Source organism: Macaca nemestrina, chromosome 14 (assembly GCF_043159975.1).
Source record: "Macaca nemestrina isolate mMacNem1 chromosome 14, mMacNem.hap1, whole genome shotgun sequence".
Taxonomy (NCBI): Eukaryota; Metazoa; Chordata; class Mammalia; order Primates; family Cercopithecidae; genus Macaca; species Macaca nemestrina.
The window spans coordinates 45,345,454-45,369,793 of record NC_092138.1 but is presented as its reverse complement, the minus strand read 5'-3'; the positions used below and the strand labels follow the sequence as shown (position 1 = coordinate 45,369,793).

Sequence of the window (24,340 nt, the reverse complement as noted above, 5' to 3'; positions counted from 1 at the left end):
TATCTAAAAGATTTCTGTTTTCCTGTCATTGTTTTCCACCCTTCGCATTTTGCATTCGGTAGGGTTGCATTTTTCTTAATAGTTCTTGGTGATTCAAATGTAAAAGAAATCAAATAGGGCTCTCTCATATTACAATTTCAAGGAAAAGGAGACTACAAGGCCCATTCAGCGAGGTGCAAGAGGCCTACATGCAGCACACCCTGCAACCGCCGCATGCTCCAATTTCATCTTTGGGTTTTCGTACAGCTCCTCTTTTTTGGATGATGCAAACCGCGCAAAAGCAGCCTTCAGGCCTCCCCACCCTGGAAAACGATACAAGAACATGAAGCTTTACTGCCAGTTTCTCCCTAACACGCAGCCAAGGGATACAGGCCCGGATACCCGCCCCCAAACCGCGTCCACAACAATCATTTCCTCCCTCCCCGCCTTTTACATACAGTACACATACAAATACACACACGCAGAGAGGCCAGCAGGGGCGGGCCGGGCCCGACCACTCTGCAAACCGCAGGGGGAACTTGCGGCAGGCCGAGCTATTTTCGCCCAGTCCTTTCTTCTTCGCTTGCGTCTCCCTCTCCATCTGCATGCACTTGTTACATGAAAGCGAACTTGGGGACCTAGGGTTTTCAGAAAATCGGCTTCGCAGCCACACGCCTTCGCCGGGTGCTGCATCATCCCCCCTCTCTCGGTAGGCAGGTGGTCGCGCCCCAGTGCTAGCGGGCGCCGAGCGGGAGCCGCGCGGGAGCAGCGCAGCTACGGCGGCGGCAGCGGCGGCGCGGTTGCGATTCCGAGCCGTTGAGACGCCTCTGCGGCAGCTGGTGGCGCAGGTGGCTTGCGTGGACGCGGGTAAAGGCGACCGGCCAGCAACCGCAGCGTCGGCGCCCGCGGCCCCGGCAGGTGAGCGGGCGACGGGGACTCGCCCCGCCCCCCCCTCGGTGGCCTCGCTCCTGGCTGTAGCGGAGAAGTGGACGCGGCCCGCCCGGGAGCCTAGGGGGCCGAGGCTGCAGTCGCTGGGCAGCAGGTTGCGGGGGAGGCCTTGCGTGGGCGGAAGGGGGCCGCTCGCCTCTCGGAATCCCTGCCTTTTTCTCTCCCATGCAACCCCTCCCTTCTAGGGCTTAAGCCCGGTGGAAAAAGCCCGGAGAAAGATGGGGCGAGCGGACGGGAGATTTCGGGCCGGGCAGCATCCCCGCCTCAGGTGGTGGCGTCTCTTCGGTGGCGGGGCGGAGGACCTGCCCTGGCGCGGAGGCAGAGCACTGGCGGGGGAGGAGCGGGAGGCGGCCCTCCCTTCGCTCTGCCACCCCCACCCGCCGGCTCCCCTCCCCCTCCCCTTGCGGCCCCTCCCTTCGGGGTTCTTCGCTTTAACCGCCCTCGGTGCTCTCCCTGGCAGGCGCGTCGGGACGCCCCGAGGCATCATCCCCCGCCCGTGGGCGGCCAGTGTCCGCCGCCCGCATCCCCGCGCCGCCGCATCTCCTAGCCGCCTCCCGGGCTTCGGACCCCCGGTCTCGCCCCCGAAACATGACTCGCGATTTCAAACCTGGAGACCTCATCTTCGCCAAGATGAAAGGTTATCCCCATTGGCCAGCTCGAGTAAGTGATTTGTAGCCCTTGCGCTTAGCAGTGCTACCCTCTTCCCCGGAGGCCTGCTGCCCACCGTGTCTCTTCATTTTTTCCTCTGTCCTTTCTCTCCCTCGCTTTAGTCTCATTTGTAACCTGATTTTTCATTTTAGTTTTTTACCCAATAATCTCCCATATAATTATAAAAATTCAGACGTTTCTACATACCTGTGTATTTCTCTATGGTTTATTGGCCAACTTGGACAGATTTTTTTCCTAGGAAATACTTAAATACGTTACTAGTTAATATTCCATTGTAGGTGAAATAATGAAGAATGAATTTGGTTTAAAAATTATTGAAACATTGACATTTCCATAATTTTGGATCAAGTACAAAATATCTGGAATTTGTGCAGATTACACACAAACTCTTGGATGTCAGAGAAGTGCGTATGTGGTTAAATTGCATTTACAGGGTTTTTAAAAAAATACCTTGTACTTGATGAGGCCTTCTGGATTTGCTTGTTTAATACAGAGATTCAGGACTGGATATTCTTGAAAGTATTACAGTAGTTTAGCACCGAGGAAGGGCCAGAAAATTCATTTCCCCCTTTTTATTTGAGGTGTTTATGACCTTGAAGAAGTTGTTTTACCTTTTTGTTTCCAATAGGCAAAAAGGAGGTGTGGACCAGATTCCTGAGTTCACATCTAGTGGTACAGAGAAATGATTAAGGACCCAGGATGTTTTGTGACATTTAGGAATTGAGACTGTTTAAAGACATACGCTCCATTTTTAGAAAAAGGGGTATTTTTGTTTATGGTGGTACCCAGGCTCTAAAACAGTGATAAATAGGACCTAAAATATGTTGCAATCCATTAGATTGGGTAAACTCGAGATCCTTTAAAAATATACTTATATGGTGTTCTGAAGTTGTATTTTTCCAAGCCATTTATTTTCGACTAATTTACTCTCCTTTGAAAATGTTTCTTAAAAATAATTAAATTCTATAGTTTTAGTTATGTCAGCAGGGAAGAGGAATGGGGGAACACACCCATTAGATAACAGAGTCCTGTCTAGGAGTTGAGAGTGCCATCCAAGTGTAAAATGATCACTGTTCCTTGACTTTCTTCCATCTAGCTGCTCTACGTAGACTCCTGTTCACAAGTTTCCTTCCAAAGCTTTTTTCCTTGCCTATAAAGTCTGCCTTTTCGGTGCAGTCTTACTTGAACAATCCTTAGTCATAATCCTTGTCTATATATTTTACTTTCTAATCTATTCCTTTCGTGATAATCTTTTGTTTTAATTCTTACTCTGTGTATGCTTTGACTTCCAAGTATATTGTGAGCCTGAGGGCAACAACCTTAAATGGAATTTCTTTATACCCTCCACAGCCTGTAGTACATATAATGCACACAATTCATGTTCAAATGGAGCCTAGGGAAACTGATCAGGTTTAAGGCCCCTCTAATATACTTTTTCATGATTATCGAGGTATCCTTGTTTATTTTGAGGTGTTTGAAAATCTGAGGTTGTCTAATACATCTGTATTCTGATTTGCATGCCACAGTGCAGTTGAAAGCCAATGAAATGTTTTAAAAATCTCCCAAATCACCCTCCCCACGCTCATGTTAAGTGACTAAGAGTGCTACTGAAAATAAAATAGGGTAGCCTTTGGAAGACCACAGTGTTTTCCTTATTTAACAATTCATTTGGATTGGAAGGGAAGTGTTTGTCTTTTCCCTTTTCCCCGTCATTTTGTTCTGAGAAACAGCTGCATTTAGTTTTGGTGTATTCTGTGTCCAACAATGATTTCCTTTTTCTGTCTTCATTAGAAATTTGAAATCTTTGCTGTAGAGAGTTTAGAGTACATATTTAAAGTCTGAGCTGTAAAGGTGACACCTCTTGTTGCAATTTTTGTTTTAACATTTCTGTCTACATGTCCCAGACTTTAATTTTTAAGTCTTAAACATTCACGTACATAATCCTTTACCAGTAATAATCATTTAAAAAAAGTCGAATTTTGCCTGGCATTTGTTAAAGGCTATAGGTGCTAGGTATTTGCATAAACTCTTAAAGTTGTTTGCTAGCAGAAAGAAGCATATGAACTGGGTTAACAGAAATTATATCTTAAGGGATTAAGCATTTTTGCAATTATCGGGACCTTCCCACAAAGTTCAGATAACAGGTGTGATCTTCATCATATTGGTGGGGAAATAGGTCCCTAGAGATACTGGGTGGTAATGATTCTGTTGATGTGTGAGAGCCTTTAGACTTCCCTCACAAATAACCAGTTCAGTCATCCTCATGGTCTTTTCTGCAACACCATAATGATTACAGAGGGGATAGTAGGTCCTCTAATGGTCAGCCCCCTTCTTAACAAAGTCAGCTGATTTTCAAAAGACAGAGTCTCACTCTGTCACCCAGGCTTGAGTGCAGTGGCGTCATCTTGGCTCACTGCAACCTCTGCTGCCCAGGTTCAAGCGTTTCTCCTTCCTCAGCCTCCCGAGTAGCTGAGATTACAGGCACCTGCCATCGCGCTGGGCTAATTTTTGTATTTTTAGTGGAGATGGGGTTTCACCATATTGCTCAGGCCGGTCTTGAATTCCTGACCTCATGATCCACCAGCCTCAGCCTCCCAAAGTGCTGGGATTACAGGCGTGAACCACCATGCCTGGCCGACATGTTGTTAAATTTTAGCTAGGTAGTACTGCTTTAGTCCTGAGGTCTGCTTTTCCTTTATTGATAAGGGAAAGTAACAAGTATTATGGATATATTAGATGTGATAGCACCTGATGATTTCTGCCTTACATAATTTAAAAGGTTGAAAGAGCAGTGAAAAAGGAACAGCTAGCCTCATGTGATTCAGGCATATTAGTGAAGGATCTTTTCATAAGCTTTTCAGACTTCGGGAGGTACTAATTTAAACTTTTGTCAATGTCTGCTTTTACATTATTCTGTTATTTGTATAGATTTCCTGCAGAACTAACATTTAGGGTTGTCAAATAGATTCAGACTCCTTACCTGAAATGATGATATGATTAATAATTCCAAATTTTGGGATTTTAGGAAGGCAGGGAGAGTACATATACCATATATTTTGCTTCTGGTGTGGTCTGGAATAGCACATGATAATCTTAATTATCTGCAAAGAACAGTGGAAACAGTAGGTGGACAAAAGAAATGACTGATACCCACAGTGTCAGTCCAGGTTTTGCCACCAAATGAGTTTTAACAGAAATTTTGGTTTTCAGAGTTTCTTGGGTTTCAGATTTGGGGATAGGAGATTATGGGCCTGCAGAACTGGTCCATTTTATAACAGATCCTTTTTGGATGTTTTGCTCTCGTTTATTCAGATAAATGTTGAGGTGTGTGTGTTTTAAAATATTTTAATTTTTCTCACTTTTCTTTTAGGTAGATGAAGTTCCTGATGGAGCTGTAAAGCCACCCACAAACAAACTACCCATTTTCTTTTTTGGAACTCATGAGACGTAAGTCCTGTTAGCTTTAAAGGCAAATCAGAGCTAATTTAACAGGGTTATTGGGCAGTAGACATTAATTCAAGGGGGAAATAGTAACGTAATAGGAAACTTTAAAATCTTTGAACTTTGGAAAGAGCCTTTAAGTCTCTATTTTTAAGGTAGTGTTTACAGATGCTGTGGGTTTATTTTTTATTGGAATTGATATTTCCTTAACCAAAAAGGAAAGTAGAAATTCTCTCAGCAATAAGAATGATTGACGGATGAAAATATATAGGGAAAGTTTTAATAAGTTATCTAATATTCCTATGCAGTAAGTGCTTTTTATAAGGACTACTTGGTACCTAATTTTTGGTTTTATGATATCAGATATACAAACTGTGTATATTGTGGGGAAGGTGAGAAGAGGAAGTCTAGATAGTTCCCTCCTTGTGTTTATATCGTCCCTGAAGCTCTGCTGCCTCTGATGGATATGTGGGCAGAGAACTAATGTGGTGAAGCAAATTTTTAAAAAATTGCAGCTGAATGTTGAAGCATGTTACTGCCAAGTGCGTGGGATCACTCTGGAGGCTACCATTAATTTCCCAAAGAATATACCTATGTACCTATAATTTAATGGCCTTGCAAATACTATATGATCTGGTTGATTTTGGACTTGAAGTTTGGAGTCTGTCATAATTTTGGTAGTGTTGTTTACCTGGGATGAGGAGAAACAAAACTATTGCTATTCTGATTAGAATTACCTATTCCTAAGAGTGGCTACGATGGCAATATTTGGTTTAATGTTGCTTAGCTACTGTATAAACTTTCACACAATGTCTTTAATAGCTTTATTGAGATGGAATTTACAAAGAAGTTCACCTGCTTAAAGTGTGTAAGTCAATAGATTTTAGTATATTTACTATCATAACCTATTGTTGATCACTTTCCCCTCTCCAGCCCTAAACGACCACTAGTCTACTGTCTGTAGACTGACCAGTTCTGGATATTTTATTTTAAGGGTATAGTACAATATTTCATAATTAGTTTTTTAAAAAATACAACTTTGGATCCAGAATTGATTTGGCCTTCATCATAATTAGAGTTAGGTTCAAGTGTATTCTATGTATAATAATAGAATTTTTAAGAAGTGATAAATTTCTGATTCCATGGGATACTCTAAAGAAACTCTTCAGTAAATTTAGTAGAGGACAAAGGTATCTTTTAATGGAAAATTGTGCAGTGTATATTAGAGTAGGGCTTTTCAAAGTGTGTTGTCAGGTCTAGCACCATTAGCATCTCATGGGAACTTCAGTTAAAATGTAAGTTCTTGGCTTCGTGTGGTGGCTCATACCTGTAATCCCAACACTTTGGGAGGCCAAGGCGGGAGGATCGCTTGAGTTAGGAGTTCGGAGACCAGCCTGCAGCATGGTGAAATTGTGTCTCTACAAAAAATACAAAAATTAGCCATTCGTGGTGGCACACACATGTGGTCCCAGCTGCTCCGGAGGCTGAGGTGGAACCGTCACCTGAGCTGGGAAGGCAAAGCGTGCAGTGAGCCAAGATCTCACCATTGCAGACCTTGTCTCAAAAAAAAAAAAGGTTCTTAGGCCTTACTGTAGACCTACTGAATCAAGCTGTGAGTGTGGAGCCAAAAATCTGTTTTAACAAGCCTTCCAGATGATTCTGATCTGGAAGTTTGGATTCTGATCTGGAAATTGAAGTTTGGAAATACTGTGGTAATGTGAGTGGACATTCCTTAGCATTTTTCAGTTTTATAAGCTTAGAATTCTTTAATTCTGATTTTTGTCTGAAATGGAACAGATTTTTTTTTTTTTTTTTGAGGTGGTGTCTTGCTCTATTGCCCAGGCTGGAGTGCAGTGGCGCGATCTCCGCTCACTGCAAGCTCCGCCTCCCGCGTTTATGCCATTTTCCTGCGTCAGCCTCCCCAGTAGCTGGGACTACAGGCACCCGTCACCATGCCCAGCTAAGTTTTTGTATTTTTAGTAGAGATGGGGTTTCACCGTGTTAGCCCGGATGCTCTCGATTTCCTGACCTCATGATCAGTCCGCCTCGGCCTCCGAAAGTGCTGGGATTACAGGCGTGAGCCACCATGCCCAGCCTGAAATGGAACAGATTTTATACTTCTGTATATCCTTATAGTCTTATAGAACACACAGTCCCTTCTTACATTACTATTTTAAATTCAGAAGAGGAATGATTATCCCTTCCCTAGCATTTGAAAGGATTTTCACATTATAAATATATGTACCTTTTTTTTTTTTTTTTTTTTTTGAGGCAGAGTCTCACTCCGTTGCCCAGGCTGGAATGTAGCGCCATCTCGGCTCACTGCAAGCTCCACCTCCCGGGTTCATGCCATTCTTCTGCCTCAGCCTCTTGAGTAACTGGGACTACAGGTGCCCGCCACCACGCCTGGCTAATTTTTTGTATTTTTAGTAGAGATGGGGTTTCACCGTGGTCTCGATCTCCTGACCTCGTGATCTGCCCACCTGCCTCCCAAAGTGCTGGGATTACAAGCGTGGCCTGGCCAAATATATGTACGTTTTAAACCAAAGCAAACTAAACCAAGTAACTAAACTTAACTGTTGTTTAGTTAATAGGTAATTAGGTAGTTAATGAAGACAATGAATTACTAATAATTCAAGAATTTAGGATATATTCAAGGAATTCAAATGTATTTAACTTTAAAGTTAAGTTGTTAATGATACTGAATTTTCATTTCAAAATGCACTTGGTTTTTGCCTTAGTGTTCTTATATCATTTATCTTTGGAAAAGCAGTGCTGCCCCATATGTATGTTGGTCGGGCGGTGACTTGAGATTAATTTTGGGCTGGGCGTGGTGGCTTAGGCCTGTAATACCAGCGTTTTGGGAGGCTGAGGCGGGAGGATCACGAGGTCAGGAGTTCAAGACCAGCCTGGCCAATATTGTGAAACCCCATCTCTACTGAAAATATAAAAATTAGCTGGGCGTGGTGGTGTGTACCTATAGTCCCAGCTTCTCCGGAGACTGAAGCAGGAGAATTGCTTGAACCCAGGAGGCAGAGGGTGTGGTGAGCTGAGATCATGTCATTGCACTCCAGCCTGGGTGACAGAGTGAGACTCTGTCTCTAAAAAACGAAAAAGATTAATTTTTGGAAACTTAAGTTGCTGATGATCTTTTTTCCCCTCAAAATTTGGGAGGGTAGTTATTTGAAGGTTTTTTTTTTTTGAGATAAGTCTCATTCTGTGGCCCAGGATGGAGCACAGTGGTGATCATAGTTGACTGTAGCCTTTTAACTCCTGGGCCCAAGTGATGCTTCCATCTCAACTTCCCAAGTAGCTGATACTACAGTAGTTGACTAATTTTTGTATTTTTTATTATTATTATTGTTGTTGTTATTTAGAGACGGAGTCTTGCTACATGGCCCAGACTGGTCTCCTGGGCCTGGTTTCAAGTGATCCTCCTGCCTTAGCCTCCTAAAGTGCTGAGATTACAGGCTACTTGATTTTTTTTTTTTTTTTTTTTGAGATGGTGTCTCCTCTGTTGCCCAGGCTGGAGTGCAGTGGCACAATCTCCGCTCATTGTAACCTCTACCTCCCAGATACAAGCGTTTCCCCTGCCTCAGCCTCCCAAGTAGCCGGGATGACAGGCACCCGCCACCACACCCAGCTAATTTTTGTATTTTTAGTAGAGATAGGGTTATCACCATGTTGGGCAGGCTGGTCTCAAACTCCTGACCTCAAGTGATCCACCTGCCTTGGCCTCCCAAAGTGCTGGGATTACAGATATGAGCCACTGTGCCTGGCCTGTTTGAACTTTTTAGTTTGGATTTTGCATAAGTAGTTTAGTCTGCTAGCCAGGAGTTAGGGAGATGGGATAGTAAGAACATACAAGAAGAAAGGGGTATTTGGAAAATTGTACTAATTCATAACTGATTTATAGATTAAGATTTTTTAATTGTTAATTTAGAGCAGAATTCTTTTGTAACTGCATTCTTTTCCTGGCCTACAAACATCTGATTTTACTTAGGACATTCATAGTAAATGTTCAGCAATCAAGTTTTGAATATTAGACAATGAGCCCTAACTGTGACCGTGTACTAGATATTTTAAACGTAACATATTCAAGCAGATTTTTAGTAAGTGGGAATGACGTAGACTCAATTCTTGCTGAAGCCAAGTCTTGGTATTATCCTTGATTACATAGTACAGTCTTTCCCCTTTCTGCATCTAGTCAGTCAGCAAATCTTCTTTTCCTTTCAAATGCATTCGGATCTGTCCACTCTTGATCATCTTTGTATAATTCAAGTCCATGCGTAATGACTTCTGTAAATAATGTCCTAAGCTGGGCACACTGGGACATGCCTGTAGTCCTAGCTACTCAGGAGGCTGAGGCAGGAGGATCCCTTGAGCCCAGGAGTTCAAATCAGGCTTGCAACATAGTAGGACCCTGGCTTGGGGGGTAAAAAAATTAAATTTTTTTTTTTACTTACTTACTCTATGTTGGTTTCAGTTTCCACTCTTCATATACAGTTGGCCTGCTGTATCTGTGGGTTCTGTATCCATGGAGTCAACCTGTCACAGATAGAAAATATTTGGGGGAAAAAGATGGTTATGGCTGTACTGAATATGTATAGTTTTTTTTCCTTGTCGTTACCTTAATGCAGTGTTAACAACTATATAGCATTTACATTGTATTAGGTATTGTAAGTGATCTGGAGATGATTTAAAGCAGTGGTGGAAGACATTTTTTCCGCAGGGGTTTGGGGAGATGGTTTTGGGATGAAAACTGTTCCACCTCAGATCAGCAGGCATTACTTAGATTCTTATAAGGAGCACTCAGCCTAGATCCCTCGCATGTGCAGTTCACAATAGGGTTTGTGCTTCTGTGAGGATCTAATGCTGCCACTGATCTGACAGGACACAGAGCTCAGGTGGTAATGCCTGCCTTCTGCTGTGTAGCCTGGTTCCTAACAGGCCACGGATGGGTACTGGTCCTTGGCCCAGGGACTGGGGATCCCTGATTTAAAGTATATGGGAGGGTGTGCATTATATATATGTGCTCTTTTATGTAAGGGACTTAAACATCCATGAATTTTGGTATCTGTAGGCGTGGGGGAAGGATAATCCACAGTCTTACGGATACAGAGGTACAACTGTCTAGTCAAAGAGATCTTTATATCCCAATTAGATCATGTCATTTCACTGAAAACTTTCAGTGACTCCCTATTTTAACATTAGCAATGAATCAAAACCAAAAACTACCTACAAATGCTATTTGTAAAACCCTATACGAACTAGCCCATGCTTACCTTTCCAGCCTTATTACATTTTTCACCGCTTATTTCTGTTGTACAAATAAGCCTCATCTTGTCTCAAGTCTTTTGTTTTCCCTTTGCAGGAAAGGTTATGCCATCGAATATTTGAAGTCATTTAGATCTTAGCTCACATCCTCCTCCTTGTGTTTATTTTCTCCATTGCAACAATGACTGAATTTTTTTTTTTTCCTTTTTTCTTTTTCTCACCCACACTTGAAGAGCTGGATCAGCAGGGACCTTGTCTGTCTTGTCATCATTAACTTAAGTGCCTGGCACTTAGTAGCTGTTAAATAAATATTTGGTGATTGAAAGCTTCGTGCACTAGATAAAGTCAGTTGTTGATTATGCATCCGCTGTCCATTAGCCAACGTTTATGTAGAGTTTAAGACAACTAGATCAGAAGTTTGTTTTTGAATCCTGACTGCCACTTACCTGCTATATAATCTTGGGCAGGTTACTTATATTTGTGTTTTTTTCTTTCTCGTTTGTAAAGTGGGGATAATAATATCTTGCCTCGGAATTATGGGATGCTAGTAAGACATGACATGAAAAATGCTTAGAACAATGCTTGGCATGTATTGAAGACTAAATAGCAGCTATTATTTATTTAAAATGTTCAGCTTTGGCAAACTTATGTTTCATTTTGGGAACAAGACTTGTGGGGATTTACCCATTTTTCTAAGACTTCTACTAGTAGTATTTATTAAGTTGAAATGCAGCTCACTTTGAGGTTTGCTGACTTACCTTTGCTAATTGAGGGAATATTCCTATCTAGCTCTATATCTTTGAAGTCTAGAAAATTTAAATAAAGATATTTTGCTGTTTTTTCCTCCTTACTGTTCTTAATTGTCTTAATGCAAAGAAGTTGGGTGCTTAGTTTTAGGAACTTTAAATATACATCACAGGCTGTTTTAAAACCCATCTAATTTATAGTTTTAGGAGTGAAGGTCAATGCAGAGGTACTGATAGTGGTCACAAGAAGAAAATAATGAATCATAGGATAGGGTTTTTTTCTTCCACGGTAGTTCTATACAAGTTTCATAGCTGCATGTATTGGTGTGGGACTTGTATGATTTCTCTTAAATTTTACACCAAATAATGAGATGAACTGTTTATTCATCTCTTTTTTATTTTTTATTTTTATTTTTTGAGGCAGAGTCTCACTGTCGCCCAGGCTGGAGTGCGGTGGCAGTGGTGCGATCTCCGCTCGAAGCAAGCTCCGACTCCCAGGTTAATGCCATTCTCCTGCCTCAGCCTCCCTAGTACCTGGGACTACAGGTGCCCGACACCATGCCCAGCTAATTTTTTTGTATTTTTAGTGGAGACAGGGTTTCCCTGTGTCAGCCAGGATGGTCTCGATCCCCTGACGTCATGATCCGCCCACCTCGGCCTCTAAAGTGCTGGGATTACAGGCGTGAGCCACCACGCCTGGCCCTATTGATCTCTTTTTACCAGCAGGTTCATGACTAATAGTGCATGCATATTCAATTGTCTGTTGAATCATTTTTCTATTATAGAATAATACATGCTATTATAAAATATAAAATATTTATAATAAACTTTCATATTTTGTGATTTAGTAATGTAGAAATGAAGCAGCAAGTTAGAATTAATATGTTGTTAAAAATGGGATTTTTCTGTTTAGCAATATTACTTGGCAACAGTTATTGTTTTGAGCTTCATATATTTGGCTCTGATAGGATTTCTGTTTTGTATATGTGACTCTTTTTTTGGAGACAGTCTCTCACTCTGTCACCCAGGCTGGAGTGCTGTGGCGTGATTTTCGCTCACTGCAACCTCCGCCTCCCGGGTTCAAGTGATTCTCCTGCCTCAGCCTCCTTGAGTAGCTAGGTTTATAGGCACGCGCTACCAAGCCCAGCTAATTTTTGTGTTTTCAGTAGAGACGGGTTTCACCATGTTGGCCAGGCCGGTCTCGAACTCCTGGGTTTGAGTGATCCTCCCACCTCAGCTTCCCAAAGTGTTGGGATTACAGGCATGAGCCATCATGCCTGGCCTGTGACTTGTTTCTTTTAAGAGTTCTAGCCGGGCGCGGTGGCTCAAGCCTGTAATCCCAGCACTTTGGGAGGCCGAGATGGGTGGATCACGAGGTCAGGAGATCGAGACCATCCTGGCTAACATGGTGAAACCCCGTCTCTACTCAAAAATACAAAAAACTAGCCGGGCGAGGTGGTGGGCATCTGTAGTCCCAGCTACTCGGGAGGCTGAGGCAGGAGAATGGCGTAAACCCGGGAGGTGGAGCTTGCAGTGAGCTGAGATCCGGCCACTGCACTCCAGCCTGGGTGACAGCGATACTCTGTCTCAAAAAAAAAAAAAAAAAAAAAAAGGGTTCTAGTTGGGTAACAGCTGAATTTTTGTGTGTGTTCTTGTGGGTATACATATTACTCACAAAAAATGAATTAACAGAAATAACTGCTTTTCTCTGTTTATAAATCATAGGAAAATAGGGATGCACATGTGTACACTTAGGGCTTCAAAGTGTGTGCCATGTAAGAAACACATTGTAGGATTTGAGTTGCCTCAGTATTACAAAACTAGTATTGAATTCAGTTAATGATTTGCAGTTTTCTTAGGATGTTTTACATTAGTCTTGACTCTTACAAGCTTTGACATTGGTGTTTGAGGTCTGAGTTCGTACATACAGAGAAATAGCATGAATATTTTATTCGGAGATGTTTCAAAGACTGTATTACACTGGTCAAAGGAAAGCCCAAAACCTCTTTAAGGAACACTGCAAGTTAAGACTCTGCTGTTTTAATAGGTAGATGACCTTGCCTGAGTCTGTCTTTTTGAATTTTAGTTTTCTAATATTTAAAATGAGGTTTTGGTGATCCCTCAGTTTCCTTTCAGCTCTGAAATTTGGTAGATAAGTTACCTTGAATGTGTATCTTGTTAAAATTTTTAAAAATATAAAAGGAAACAAATCATTTTTATGCCTATTTTTAGAAATAACCCCTAAACCTGGTAGTATTTTGGTGTATTTTTTTCAAACTTGTCTATGCATTTTTTAAAGGAGTTTCTGTCGTATATAGTTATGCCCTGCTTTTGTGTGCATGTGCGTATTAAGCATTTGGTATGTTATTTTAAAATGAAATGCCTTGAAGAATGAATCAGTCAGACCTACTGTTAACATTTTGATATATTTTATTTCAGACTGACTTTTACAATTTTTTGGTATTTGCTATTATGTATAATTATATCTTGCTTTTACTTAGCATATTAAGGATTTTTTTATATGTAATTTTAAAGTGGAATGCTTTGAAGAATGCATCAAAACCACAGCTGCATAAGGTTGTACCCTTGGGAAGTAGTATAGTGATGTCTCGAAAAACTAATCTGGTTCATTGTTTACCAAACCCGTAGGACTGTGTGCCCAAGGAAGATTTTTTTTTTTTCATCTTCTGTCATTTTTAAGTCTCATTATGAGCTCATGAGTCTTGAGCATATCTTTGACCTACTTCCTCTTAGTGTTTTTGTTTTGTTTTGTTTTGTTTTTTGAAATGGAGCATCACTCTGTCACCCAGGCTGGAATGCAGTGGCACAATCTTGACTCACTGCAACCTCTGCCTCCTGAGTTCAGGGGATTCTCCTACCTCAGCCTTCCTAGTGGCTGGGATTACAGGTGCCTGCCATCATGCCTGGCTAACTTTTATATATTTAGTAGAGATGGGGTTTTGCCGTGTTGGCCAGGCTGGTCTCGAACTCCTGACCTCAGGTGATATGCCCGCCTTGGCCTCCCAAAGTGCTGGGGCTGGGATTACAGATGTGAGCCACCATTCCTGGCTTGACCTACTTACTCTTTTTTTTTTTTTTTTTTTTGAGACGGAGTCTCGCTCTGTCGCCCAGGCTGGAGTGCAGTGACCGGATCTCAGCTCACTGCAAGCTCTGCCTCCCGGGTTTACGCCATTCTCCTGCCTCAGCCTCCCGAGTAGCTGGAACTATAGGCGCCCGCCACCTCACCCGGCTAGTTTTTTTGTTTTGTATTTTTTAATAGAGATGGGGTTTCACCATGTTAGCCAGGATGGTCTCGATCTCCTGACCTTGTGATCCGCCCGTCTCGGCCTCCCAAAGTGCTGGGATTACAGGCTTGAGCCACCGCGCCCGGTCGACCCACTTATTCTTAGAATTTATTGTGAAGATAGATGTAGAGATTGAGCAATATGTTTATTACAGCAGTGTGATTTTATAATATAAAATTTGGTATGGAAAATGGCCCAACAGTAGGTTTAGCTATTCAGTGAAGTACTGTGTAGGTGTTGAGTAATTGTTGACATAAAAAGATACTCATCTTAGGCCCGGCGCAGTGGCTCACACCTGTAATCCCAGCACTCTGGGAGGCCGAGACGGGTGGATCACGAGGTCAGGAGATCGAGACCATCCTGGCTAACACGGTGAAACCCCGTCTCTACTAAAAAATAACAAAAAACTAGCCGGGTGAGGTGGCGGGCGCCTGTAGTCCCAGCTACTCGGGAGGCTGAGGCAGGAGAATGGCGTAAACCAGGAGGCGGACCTTGCAGTGAGCTCACATCTGGCCACTGCATTCCAGCCTGGGCGACAGAGTGAGACTCCATCTCAAAAAAAAAAAAAAGATACTCATTTTAATTTGAAGAGGTCTGCTTTTGAGTACGTTTGTATCATATACATTAAAATTGCATAGTTGTATGTGTATATATACAAATAAGTGGGCTGAAAACAGATTGAGTTAGTGAAATTATGGATTAGTTTTCTTTGATAGGATATGTTATTGTCAAAAACTATTAACAGCTTTATTCAAATATAATTCATTTCTCCAAAAAGAGACCATGTATCCATTTACTTTCCATTTCTACCCAATCTTCTTTCCCACCTTGGTCTAGGTGGCAGCTAACCTCCTTTCTTCCTATTCTGGGCACTTCATTATAAATGGAATCCGCCGGGTGCGGTGGCTCATGCCTGTAATCCCAGCTGTGGCAGGCGGATCTCGAGGTCAGGAGTTCGAGACCAGCCTGGACAACATGGCGAAACCCCATCTCTACTAAAAATACAAAAAGTAGCCAGGCGTGGTTGCGCATGCCTGTAATCCCAGCTACTTAGGAGGCTGAGGCAGGAGAATTGCTTAAACTTGGGAAGCAGAGGTTGCAGTGAGCTGAGATCACGCCACTGCACTCTAGCGTGGGTGACAGAGCGAGACTCTGTCTAAAAAAAAAAGATGGAATCCTAGAAAAAGTCGTCTTCAGTGGCTGGCTTTTCTCACTTAGGATGATGATTTTCAAGGTTCATCCATGCTCTCGCCTGGATGTGATAGTGCATTATTACTTTTTATTGTCAAATATTCCATTATATTGAGTTACCGTATTGTATTTATTCATCACTTGATAGACATTTGAGTTATTTTTACTTTTGGCTTTCATGAATAATGCTGTGAACAATTGTGTCGAAGTTTTTTTGTGAACGTAAGTTTTCATTTCTCTAGGAGAAAATTCCTGGGTCAGATGTAACTTCATGTTTAATATTTTGAGAAACTCTCAGACTTTCCAAATCAGCTGCACCGTTTAACATCCAACCAGCAATTGTATGAGGGTTCCAGTTTCTCCACATCCTTGCCAACACTTGTTATTATTTGTTATTTTTTGGCCGCCTGAGTGGCAGTGAGGGTGGTATCTTGTGATTTTTGATTTACATTTCCTGAATAACTTAATGATGTTAAATTATGTGAACTAAAAAAAAATGTGCAAATTTAAAAGTTTTCTCTACTTACCATGAATTTACATTTGTAAAAGTCTTTCAGTTGGAAGGACATAGTTAATTTTTGGTATATTAAGATTCGTGAATTTATGTATGACATCAGTTGAACCGTAATGGTTAATGAAAGGTACAGGGCCGGCCGCAGTGGCTTATGCCTGTAATCCCAGAACTTTGGGAGGCTGAGACGGGCAGATAATGAGGTCAGGAGATCGAGACCATCCTGGCTAACACGGTGAAACCCCACCTCTACTGAAAATAGAAAAATTAGCCAGGCGTGGTGGCGGGCGCCTGCAGTCCCAGCTTCTCGCTCGGGAGGCTGAGGCAGGAGAATGGCGTGAACCCGGGAGGCGGAGCTTGCAGTGAGCCTAGATTGCGCCACTGCACTCCAGCCTGGGCGACCAAGTGAGACTCCCTCTCCAAAAAAAAAAATTTGTGAAAGGTACAACTTGTAAATCTGAATCTGGGAGTAGGAGTAAGGGGTGAATTTTTTAAAAAACGTACTTAGCAAAATTAAAAACCAATTGTAATGAAAAGGTACGTGTAAAATGAGGTGGTGTGAATAAAGCTAAATGTAAACATTACATTTTATGAATAAATATAGTTTCATTAATACTTTGTGTTAATAAACCATTTTGCTATGTCTTTTTTTTTTTTTTTTTTTTGAGATGGAGTCTCGCTCTGTCGCCCAGGCTGGAGTGCAGTGGCCGGATCTCGGCTCACTGCAAGCTCCGCCTCCCGGGTTTACGCCATTCTTCTGCCTCAGCCTCCCGAGTAGCTGGGACTACAGACGCCCACCACCTCGCCCGGCTAGTTTTTTTGTATTTTTGAGTAGAGACGGGGTTTCACCGTGTTAGCCAGGATGGTCTCGATCTCCTGACCTCGTGATCCGCCCGTCTCGGCCTCCCAGAGTGCTGGGATTACAGGCTTGAGTTTGCTATGTCTTAATTTTGTGAGACAAAGCTCAAACAAAACAATACCAAGTAATGATATAATGTCACAAAGAAAGCAGGAATGGCAATACTGCTGTTTGTTAAAAGTGGAATTTAGGCCGGGCGCAGTGGCTCAAACCTGTAATGGGCAGTCCTTAGCTTTACGTAGTTCCTGTAGGCACAAATTTCAATTGCCATGACTTAGCTAAATAACAGTCCCCTAACAACATGGTTAATATTTCACCTACCCTGCCGTATTAACTGTAATTGCATCAACTACAAAATTTGCTGCTAGTCTTTCAACCCACAAATTGAGATGTAAATTACAGGTGCATATAATGTCACTTTTAAAGTTTCTTGGTGATTGGTCACCGTGCATCAGTTTCTCAAAATCATGCACAGTGGGATGTATAGTTGGCCTCTCTCTCCTAATGATGTCCCCATGTGACAGTTTACCAAAATAAATGAGGAAATTGATCATCAAAGATGATAGTGCAGCAAAAATCTTAATGCTAGATGGGAAATTTGAATTTAATATAAATGGAATAATAGAATAAATAGCTTACCTTGTAAATATAGATGGTTTGCAGTTGGACAGACACTAATTGTCCAGCCAGAGAAACTTAGTGGAGGCAAGCTTATCAGCATAAATGAAAAAGGTAGTTGTAATGGAAAAGATGAAGATATCCTATTAGTAGAGGTGATACCAACAAAAAACATTGAGGATATTTCACAACACTGAAAGCGTGAAGGGTAAAATACTGGAATCTGATCCAAACTTAGAAAGGAGTATAACAATTTGCCAAGGCATAGAAGATAGACTCATGCCATATCATAATTAGTATCACTAGAAGGCGGCAAGCACTGTTCAAACTATTCTTTTTTTTTTTGGAGATGGAGTCTCGCTTTGTCACCCAGACTGGAATGTAGTGGTGTGATCTCGGCTCACTGCAACCTCTGCCTCCTGGGTTCAGGCAATTCTCCTGCCTCAGCCTCCCGAGTAGCTGGGATTACAGGCATGTGCTACCACGCCCAGCTAATTTTTTTGTATATTCAGTAGAGATGGGGTTTCACCATATTGGCCAGGCTGGTCTCGAACTCCTGACCTTGTGATCCACCCGCCTCGACCTCCCAAAGTGCTGGGATTAAAGGCGTGAGCCACTGCACCCGGCCCTGTTGAAAACTATTCTTTTTTTTTGTTTGTTTGTTTTTGAGACGGAGTCTCGCTGTGTCTCCCAGGCTGGAGTGCAGTGGCGTGATCTCGGCTCACTGCAAGCTCCGCCTCCCGGGTTCACGCCATTCTCCCGCCTCAGCCTCCCAAGTAGCTGAGACTACAGGCGCCCGCCACCACGCCCGGCTAGTTTTTTGTATTTTTAGTAGAGACGGGGTTTCACCATGTTAGCCAGGATAGTCTCGATCTCCTGACCTCGTGATCCACCCGCCTCGGCCTCCCAAAGTGCTGGGATTACAGGCTTGAGCCACCGCGCCCGGCCTCCTAATGTTTTAAGTTACAGCATACTAAGTAAGTATTGGTTTTACTATTTCGTTTCCGTATGCATTTACGTAACTGTCAGTAACAGACTGCTTAATGTTCTGACAGTTTTTAAAGGTCACAGAACAGTTGTAACTTTTCCAATTGATTATTAAGATTGCCTTGCTTGGTCATTTTTAAGAACTGCTTTGAGGTTAAGAAAAATGATTCATGTAAAAAAATTTATGTCTATATACAGTAACTTTATGGTAGATCAGTCTTCAGTGGCTTTTAGACTTAGAGCCAGCCATACCGTTAAAAAAAAATCCACATTTGAGGTTTTAAAACATTTTCTTGTAATTATTTTTGAGGTCTTTTTCTACTCCTGAAGTTCCTGGTGACCGCAATTTTGAGCCCTTTGGGGATGTTAATTTAGTAAATGGGGGTGCTTAAGACTCAACTTCTTCAGTCTTGTTTTTAGCTTCCGAATTTTATTTTTGTCTTAAGAGTTTATACTTTTAAAATAATCTCTTTACTGTTGTTTTTCAGGAGGGAGAATTTGTATTGAATTGGTTTGTTCTGACCAGAAATATGTTTTCATGGAGATTTAACTCAAGTCATTTACTTGGAATTTGAAACCTGTTACATAAGAGGAATGTTGTACGGCTATAGCTAAATGTGTTAATTTTTCTAATTTGAGATTATGGACAGGAATTAATGATGTCTAGTAAAATCTTCAGTTTTTGATGGAATGAGATGATTTCAGTTTAACTCCAAAGTAAATTTGGTAAATAATTGGTTTTGCCTTAATCCTAGCATAATATTACTTTGAAAATGGGATGTGCAGTTAAAATGCATGCATACAATGAACATTACAGAATTTAAATATTAAAGCTGACTTTTATATACCCTCATTTTATATATATATTTATTTATTTTATTTTTTTGAGGTGCATTTTTGCTCTTGTTGCCCAGGCTGGGGTGCAGTGGTGCAATCTTGGCTTCCCACAACCTCCACCTCCCGGGTTCAAGCGATTCTCCTGCCTCAGCCTCCCAAGTAGCTGGGATTTACAGGCGTGCGCCGCCACCACGCCCGGCTAATTTTGTATTTTTAGTAAAGATAGCGTTTTGCCACGTGGGCCAGGCTGGCTTTTGACCCTTACCTCAGGTGATCCCCCCGGCTAGGCCTCCCAAGTGCTGGGATTATAGGCATGATCCACCACTCCCGGCCATATTTAAATAGAACTCTTAAGCTTTCTTTTAATTGAAATTTTATTTTAGAGCCTTTTAAAAATTCTAACTAGAATGTTAACTGTACTCATTAGTTCCCTAATTCTTAAAGAATTTTAGCAGATAAGGAATTTGTGATATACATCTAACGATAGTAATAATTTTAAAAGTTAGTACATTTTAGAGGAAAAAAGTATCAATTCCATTTTCCTGTTGCTTTGGGGAGTATATGTATATCAGCTGTCATAGTAAAATTATCAACATACTTACGTCTAGCTTTATAGAACTGACAGACTTCTATATGACTCACTGATGTGGGGAGGAGATGCACAGGGTCCGTCCTGGATAGTGCATCTAAATATATATGTACAGATGGTCCCTGACCTATTGATACGATTTGGCTCTGTGTCCCTACCCAGATCGCACCTTGAATTGTAATAATCCCCACAGGTCAAGGACAGGACCAAGTAGAGGTAATTGAATGATGGGGGTGATTTCCCAAATGCTGTTCTCATGATGGTGAGTCTCATGAGATCTGATGGTCTAAGTGTCTGGCATTTCCCCTGCTTGCACTCATTCTCTCTCCTGCGCCCCTGTGAAGAGGTACCTTCTGCCATGATTGTAAGTTTCTTGAGGCCTCTCCAGCCATGCAGAACTTTGAGTCAATTAAACCTCTTTTCTTTATAAACTATCCAGTCTTGGCTATTTCCTCATAGCAGCATGAGAACCGACTAATACGGTAAATTGGTACCAGAAAGTGGAGTGATGCTGTAAAGATACCTGAAAATGTGGAAGTGACTTTGGAACTGGGTAACAACAGGCAGAGGTTGGAACAGTTTGGAGGGCTCACAAGGAGACAGGAAAATATGGGAAAGTTGAGAACTTCTGGAGACTTGTTGAATGGCTTTGACCCAAATGATGATAATGATATGGACAACGAACTCCAGGTTGAGGTGGTCTCAGATGGAGATGAGGAACTTGTTGGGAACTGGAGTAAAGATCAGTCTTGCTGTGCTTTAGCAGAGAGTGGTGGCTTTTTTCCTTTGCCCTAGAGATCTGTGGAACTCTGAACTTGAGAGAGATGATTTAGAGTATCTGGCAGAAGAAATTTCTAAGCAGCAAGGCATTTAGGAAGTGATGGAGCATAAAAGGAAAATTTGCAGCCCGATGATGCAGTAGAAAAGAAAAACCCATTTTCTGGGGAGAAATTCAAGCTGGCCACCAAATGCTAATCACCAAGACAAGGGGGAAAATGCCTCCAAGGCATATCAGAGACCTTCATGGCAGCCCCTCTCATCATAGGATCGGAGGTCTGGGAGGGAAAAATGGTTTCCTGGCCTGGGTCCAGGGCCTCCCTTGCTGCATGCAGCCTTGGGACTTGGTGCCCTGTGTCCCAGCTGCTCCAGTCTTGGCTAAAAGGGACCAAGGTATAGCTGAGGCTGTTGTTTCATTGAGTGCAAGCCCCAAGCCTTGGCAGCTTCCACGTGGTGTTGGGTCTGCGGGTGTGCAGAAGACAAGAATTGAGGTTTGGGAAACTGCCTAGATTTCCGAAGACATGTGGAAATGCCTGGATGTCCAGGTGGAAGTTTGCTGTAGGGACAAAGACTTCATGGTTCAATAACCTCTGCTAGGACTGTGTGGAAGGGAAATGTGGGGTTGGATCCCCCACACCGAGTCCCCACTGGGGCACTATCTAGTAGAGCTATGAGAAGAAGGTCACCATCCTCCAGACCCCATGATGGTAGATCCACCGACAGCTTGCACCATGCACTTGGAAAAGCTGCAGACATTCAACGCCAGCCCAAGGTGGGGTGTGTAGCATACAAAACCATAGGGGCAGAGCATTTTAAGGCTGTGCGAGCACACCTCTTACATTTGCATGATCTGGATGTGAGACATGGAGTCAAAGGAGATCATTTTGGAACTTGACTGCCCCTATTAGATTTTGGACTTGGATGGGGCCTGTAGCCCCTTTGTTTTAGCCAATTTCTCCCATTTGGGATGGGTGTATATAGCCAATACCTGTCCCCCCATTGTATCTAGGAAGTAACTAACTTGCTTTTGATTTTACAGGCTCCTAGGTGGAAGAGACTTGGCTTGTCTCAGATGAGACTTTGGACTTGGACTTTTGGGTTAATGCTGGAATGAGTTAAGACTTTGGGGGACTGTTAAAAGGGCATGATTGTGAAAGGGGCCGGGGCAGAATGATATGGTTTGGCTCTGTGTCCCCTCCCAAATCTCACCTTGAATTCTAATAATCCCCATGTGTTAAGGGTGGACCCAGGTGGAGGTTATTGAATGATGGAGGTGGTTTCCCCCATGCTGTTGTTGTGATAGTGAGTTTCATGAGATCTGATGGTTTCATAAGTATCTGACATTTTCCCTGCTTGCATGCATTCTCTTCTGAGGCCCTGTGAAGAGGTGCCTTCTGCCATGATTGTAAGTTTCCTGGGGCCTCCCCAGCCATGTGGAACCTGTGAGTCAATTAAACCTCTTTTCTGTAGAAATTACCCAGTCTCGGGTATTTCTTCATAGCAGTGTGAGAATGGGCTAACACGCCTACAGTGGTTCAACTTAGATTTCTGACTTGAGTGGGTTTTTCATGGTATTTAAATGGATTTCTGACTTAAGATATTTTAGATTTACAGTGGGCTTATTGGGACATAACCTCTTAGTAAATTAAGAACTGTCTGTGTATATATGTACACACACATGCAAACAGTTGAGGCTCATTATTTGTGGATTCCATATTTGCGAATGTACCTACTCACTGAAATTTATTTGTAAGCCCAGATCAGTAGTACTTGTTGTACAGGTCAGTCACAAACATGCACTGAGTAGCAGAAACATTTGAGTGTCCTGATACAACACATTCTTAGCTGAGATTGAACAAGGGAATGCTTGCCTTCTTTTTTTCAACACTCATACTGTAAGCAAGTATCTTTTTTGCAATCTTTTTTGCAAACCATGGGTTTTTGCATTTTTGTGCTTTTGTTGGTCATTTTGCCAATTAAACCAGCCCCCAAGCCTAATGCTAAAGTGTTCTTCAGTGTTGGTAAGTACGAGAAGGTTATAATGTGCTTTACAGAGAAAGCACATGTTACATACGCTGTTGGCTATGAGTTCAGTGTTAATGAGTTAGCAGTCTGTATTAAATAAGGTGTCTTTAAAATGGAAACACACGTAAAATGAGTTTATGTATTTGTTGGTTTATGAAAACCTTGTGATTACAGGAACTTAACCCTGTATTTCCCCTAGGAGCAATGGTTGAGTTATTTGCTAATTCAGTTTTCACAGTGACTTCATAGAACATTACTACCGCAGATAGCAAGAATTGATTGTACATATATGAATGAATGGGTTATAACATGTCTGATTCTCTCATTGAGTAAAATAAAATTCTTAACATACTCATTGATCATTTTAAAAACGTGGTAAGTTTTGTGAGTTGTATAATATACGAAGTTATTTTGAAGTGAAACTATATTTGGGGTGCAGTTAAATGTATTGATTAATGCTAATGTGTCAAAATTTGTAGTTTATCATTGTAGGTTAAAAAAAAACAAATTTATTAACTTTGTTTTTTTTGAGATGGAGTCTGACTGTCGCCCAGGCTGGAGTGCAGTGGCGTGTCAGCTCACTGCAACCTCCGCCTCCTGGGTTCAAGTGATTCTCCTGCCTCAGCCTCCCAAGTAGCTGGAACTATAGGCGTGCGCCACCATGCCCGCCTAATTTTTGTATTTTTAGTAGAGACAGGGTTTCATCATGTTGGCCAGGCTGGTCTCAAACTCCTGAGCTCAGGTAATCCACCCGCCTCAGCTTCCCAAAATGGTGGGATTATAGGTGTAAGCCACCGCGCCTGGTGATTTAACCATTTTTAAGTGTATCATTCAGCAGCAGTGTTAAGTACATTCACATTGTGCAACCTCTGTGGTTTTACTTAATAGAATTACAGATTTAAGTAGTAGCTTGTTACTGAATTTAATGAAAGTATTTGGAATTATTAATTGTCCTTTAACTTATATAAGATTTGTAATGCAGTTTAGATTATGCATTTTTGATAATTGCATAATAGGGTGTATTATTTAATAAATTATATATTTGAGCTTGCTTTGTACTCATGTCCTCCCTCCTCCTTTTTTAGTGCTTTTTTAGGACCAAAGGATATATTTCCTTACTCAGAAAATAAGGAAAAATATGGCAAACCAAATAAAAGAAAAGGTTTTAATGAAGGTTTATGGGAGATAGATAACAATCCAAAAGTGAAATTTTCAAGTCAACAGGTAAGTCATTACATAAAATCTGGTATTACTTATTTAATCCTGGGGAATAATCACTATCCTGGCTGTAGGAAAATAAATACTAAAAGCCTTGTGAATTTCATATTAGCTTGTTGTGTTCTTATTTGTGAGGTTGAACCTTGGACATTTTATATCAAAACGAATTGACGAAATCATTATTTTGTGTAAACAGATCTCAAGAAACTGGGAACTATTCAGTTATTTAACTCTTCCTGATTGAGGGTTTAATACATCATTGAATTTAAAGCTGTATGTACTATTCTCCTAAATTTAGGTTTTGCAACTTACATGATGTGTGCTTTAATTTTCTTATTCTCTTTAATTAATTAATTTTTTTTT

General features: G+C 41.7%; 1 protein-coding gene across 5 annotated transcripts in view; it reads left to right on the top strand.

The window, feature by feature from the left end:
- Positions 1–739: 739 nt before the first annotated feature.
- The window catches only part of LOC105489084 (PC4 and SRSF1 interacting protein 1), a 51,189-nt gene continuing 27,588 nt past the window's right edge, over positions 740–24,340 (top strand). For 3 of the 5 annotated variants that reach the window (XM_011753735.3, XM_024795131.2, XM_024795132.2), the window contains exons 1-4: positions 740–897; positions 1,388–1,587; positions 4,967–5,043; positions 23,845–23,983. In XM_011753735.3, the coding sequence (XP_011752037.1) occupies positions 1,516–1,587; positions 4,967–5,043; positions 23,845–23,983 (288 nt within the window). In that variant the 5' untranslated portion in view covers positions 740–897; positions 1,388–1,515. The remainder of the gene's footprint in view (positions 898–1,387; positions 1,588–4,966; positions 5,044–23,844; positions 23,984–24,340) is intronic. The other 2 variants (XM_011753736.2, XM_024795133.2) reach the window with 1 other exon arrangement.